The sequence below is a fragment of the Orcinus orca genome, chromosome 5, assembly GCF_937001465.1.
Source record: "Orcinus orca chromosome 5, mOrcOrc1.1, whole genome shotgun sequence".
NCBI lineage: Eukaryota > Metazoa > Chordata > Mammalia > Artiodactyla > Delphinidae > Orcinus > Orcinus orca.
The window spans coordinates 51,391,893-51,395,192 of record NC_064563.1 but is presented as its reverse complement, the minus strand read 5'-3'; the positions used below and the strand labels follow the sequence as shown (position 1 = coordinate 51,395,192).

Genomic DNA, 3,300 nt, shown 5'->3' with positions numbered 1-3,300 from the left:
ACAAGCTCAGTAAATAAATCAATTATAATCTATATACTAACAAAGAACAATTGGAAACTGAAATTTTAAAATTTTGCAGTAGCATTAAAAATATAAAATACTTAGAGGTATATTAACAATAATGTGCAGAACACATACATTGAAAATTACAAAACATTGCTAGTAGAAATAAAAGAATCCCTAAGTAAGTGGGGAGATACCAATTTTGTTAAGGTGTCAATTCCCCCTAAATTGATCTGTAGATTTAGCACAATCTTAAACAAAATTGTAGCAGGCTCTTTGTTGTTGAAATTGACTAGTTCATTTTATAAGTAGTGTGAAAATAAAATGAAGGACAAAGTTGAAGGACTTTCACTGATGTAAGGATAGAAATATAGATCAATGGAACCGGAAAAAAATGTCCATAAATGGATCCACAGACATATGGACAATTGATTTTTGAAAAATATTTGAAGGCAACTCAAAAGGTAAAGGATAAAACTTTCAACAAGTGGTGCTGGAACAACTAGATAGCCATAAGCCAAAAATCAACCTTGATTGTTACTTCACAACATATACAAAAATTATAGTAAAATTTATCATAACCTAAACATAAGAGCTAAAACTATCAAACTTCTAAAAGAAAACATAAAAGAAAATCTTTGAGGCACTGGTTTAGGCAAAGATTTCCTACTTAAGACTCAACAAGCATAAATCACAAAAACCAAAAAAAATCAATAATTTGAACTTCATTAAAATTTTTAAAACTCTTACTTTTTATATTATTTTTTTCTTCCAGTTTTATTGAGATGCAGTTGACATACAGTGCTGTATAAGTTTAAGGTGAACAGCAGGATTTTACTTACACACATTATAAAATGATCACCACAATAAATTTAGTGAATGTCCATTCTCTCATATAGATACAAAATAAAAGAAAAAAAAAGTGAGAGTAGGATGGAGAGACGGGAGTTGGGAAGATGTTACCAGGCAGGCCCCCACAAACTGTTGCTGTAACCCCTGGAAAGAAGAAAAGACAACAATATGAAGAGCTGCATGCTCCAGCTCCACCACCACCACCAGTGGCTTCCTTCATCACAAATGAAGTAGACATGCGATATTACAATGATTTGCTGAATCTAATTCCAGAAGAATTCATTTCTGTGCCCTTGATACTGCATTGTATGCTGGAACAGGTTGTGGCAAGTGAAGAAGACCTTGTCCCACCGAGTCTGGCGGAGCCACCTCCCAGAACAGATGGGCTGGACCACAGAATTGCAGCTCACATCATGTCCATTCTGCCCTCTCTCTGTCTGACAGAGAGGGAGAAAAAGAATCTCCGTGAAATATTCTTATCTGAAGAGGAAAATGAAAGCAAACCAGTGCCCAGAGCCTCTCTCCTACTGAACTATCACGATGCCCTCGCCCACAAGAAATATGTGCCAAAGGACCTAAAGAATTTTGACCTGGTTCAAGTTGAGCAGAAGATGCAGTCTAAGTTGCCACTGTGGGAATTCCTTGAATTCCTTCTGCCCTCCGCCATGGAACAGCACAAAACGTCTAGCACAATTCATGAGCTCATGCACTTTTGTACAAGTGAAGTTTTGAGCTGGAATGAAGTAGAACGAGCCTTCAAAGTGTTTACTTTTGAGAGCCTGAAACTCTCTGAGGTTGATGAAGAAGGGAAACTGAAGCATTCTAGAATGATGTATGGGACAGATTCTGAGATGTTCAACATACCATGGGACAACCCTGCCAAACAGATATGGCAAAAGTACATCATGAAAATGAATACCCAAGAGACCAGACATCAAACAGATAGTGGAATCAAAGACAGAATTTTATTTCTGGATCAGAATTGGTCAACATCTATGCCAGATGATGAGATCAACAAAGAACCTTCCAATCCTAGTCAGCCTGATACTAACAATATGAAGTATTCTGACCTGGATAATAGGAAATACTTAGACTCTGATTACAGAGAACCATCAGCGCAGAACAGCTTGAAGTCGCAGCTCCAACCTGAGCCTTTGAAGCAGACCGTGAACAATGAGATCAAAGATAAAGCGGTCACAAATGCTGATCCTCTTGAAAAGAAACCCAAGAAGATGACTGTGGAAGCAGAGTTACAGGACATAAAGAAAATGCAGCAACGCAATCTAATGGACTGGAGTTTTACTGAACATTTTAAGCCAGAAGTTCTGCTTCAGGTTCTTCAAGAAGCCAATCAGCAATACAGGTGTATTGATTCTTATTACCACACCCAGGATAACTCTTTACTGTTGGTCTTTCCTAATCCAATGAATTTGCAACGCCTGCACTGTGAACATTGGAACATTGCTCTTCACTGTAATGTTGGATTCAGGAATTATTTGGAACTTGTTTGCAAAATCCATTCAAGATTGGATCATAAAAGAAGAAGCTATATATCAGGAAGCTAAATGGCTGAGGAAATCAGTAGGACCAAGAATGAGCTGGAAATAAAATCTTCTGCTGGTACCAAAATTTCTTCTACTAGCAAAATTTATTCTATTAAAAAATCTAAAACTAAGTAACCAGTTGAACTTATACATAAGTCCAAAGACATTCTATTTATTAATATAATCAAGACTGTGAACATTTCAGGATTAAAAAGAGTTGTCCACAAAATTTCTGTGACTCTCACTTTCCCTAAAAAATAGAATAGCTGCATTCTAAATATGATGAAAATATTTGTTGTATATTGATTGATACTTGTCTTATATTGACCATACTTCCTGCCAGATCTGAAAGATTCAATCTATTCAGATCCAGTGTGATGCTGAGAAATGCCAAATGTCTTTATTTTGCTGGGATTGATAGGTTCGCCTATCTAAGTTTTGTTGGCAATACATGAGTTAGATTCAGAGTCAGTATGTCTCCGTAAGAATCATTATGGCTTCCAAAGTGAGATTAAAACAAGACCTTCCTTAGAAGAGTAAACAAAATAGTCCCGAGACTAACTGGGAGTTAGAATTTTAAAATGAAGGAAAAACGGATTATTGGGGGCCTGTGACATGGACTCGACAGGATGTTGGATCAATAGATATTTTCATTTTTGTTGTTGTCAATATTCATGGCTTTGATGCTGTCGGTCAGAGAGAAGAGGGTGAGAAAAAGAGGAAGGATACTTGATAAATAAGTGAAATGTTGAGGTAATTCATCTGGAAAATAAAGATATTTCACTGGGTTCGTAAAAAAAAAAAGAAAAGAAAAAATATTTCCCTTGTGATGAGAACTCGTAGGATTTACTCAACAAATTTTATATAGACATACAACAGTGTTAATTATATTAATCACATA

General features: G+C 36.0%; 1 protein-coding gene across 1 annotated transcript; it reads left to right on the top strand.

The window, feature by feature from the left end:
- Positions 1-959: 959 nt before the first annotated feature.
- On the top strand, positions 960-2,661 carry LOC101276003 (sperm-associated antigen 17-like). The gene is given in 3 exon segments (XM_033429591.2): positions 960-2,363; positions 2,365-2,422; positions 2,425-2,661. Coding segments are annotated over 3 exon segments (1,572 nt in total). The 3' UTR covers positions 2,535-2,661.
- Positions 2,662-3,300: the final 639 nt, after the last annotated feature.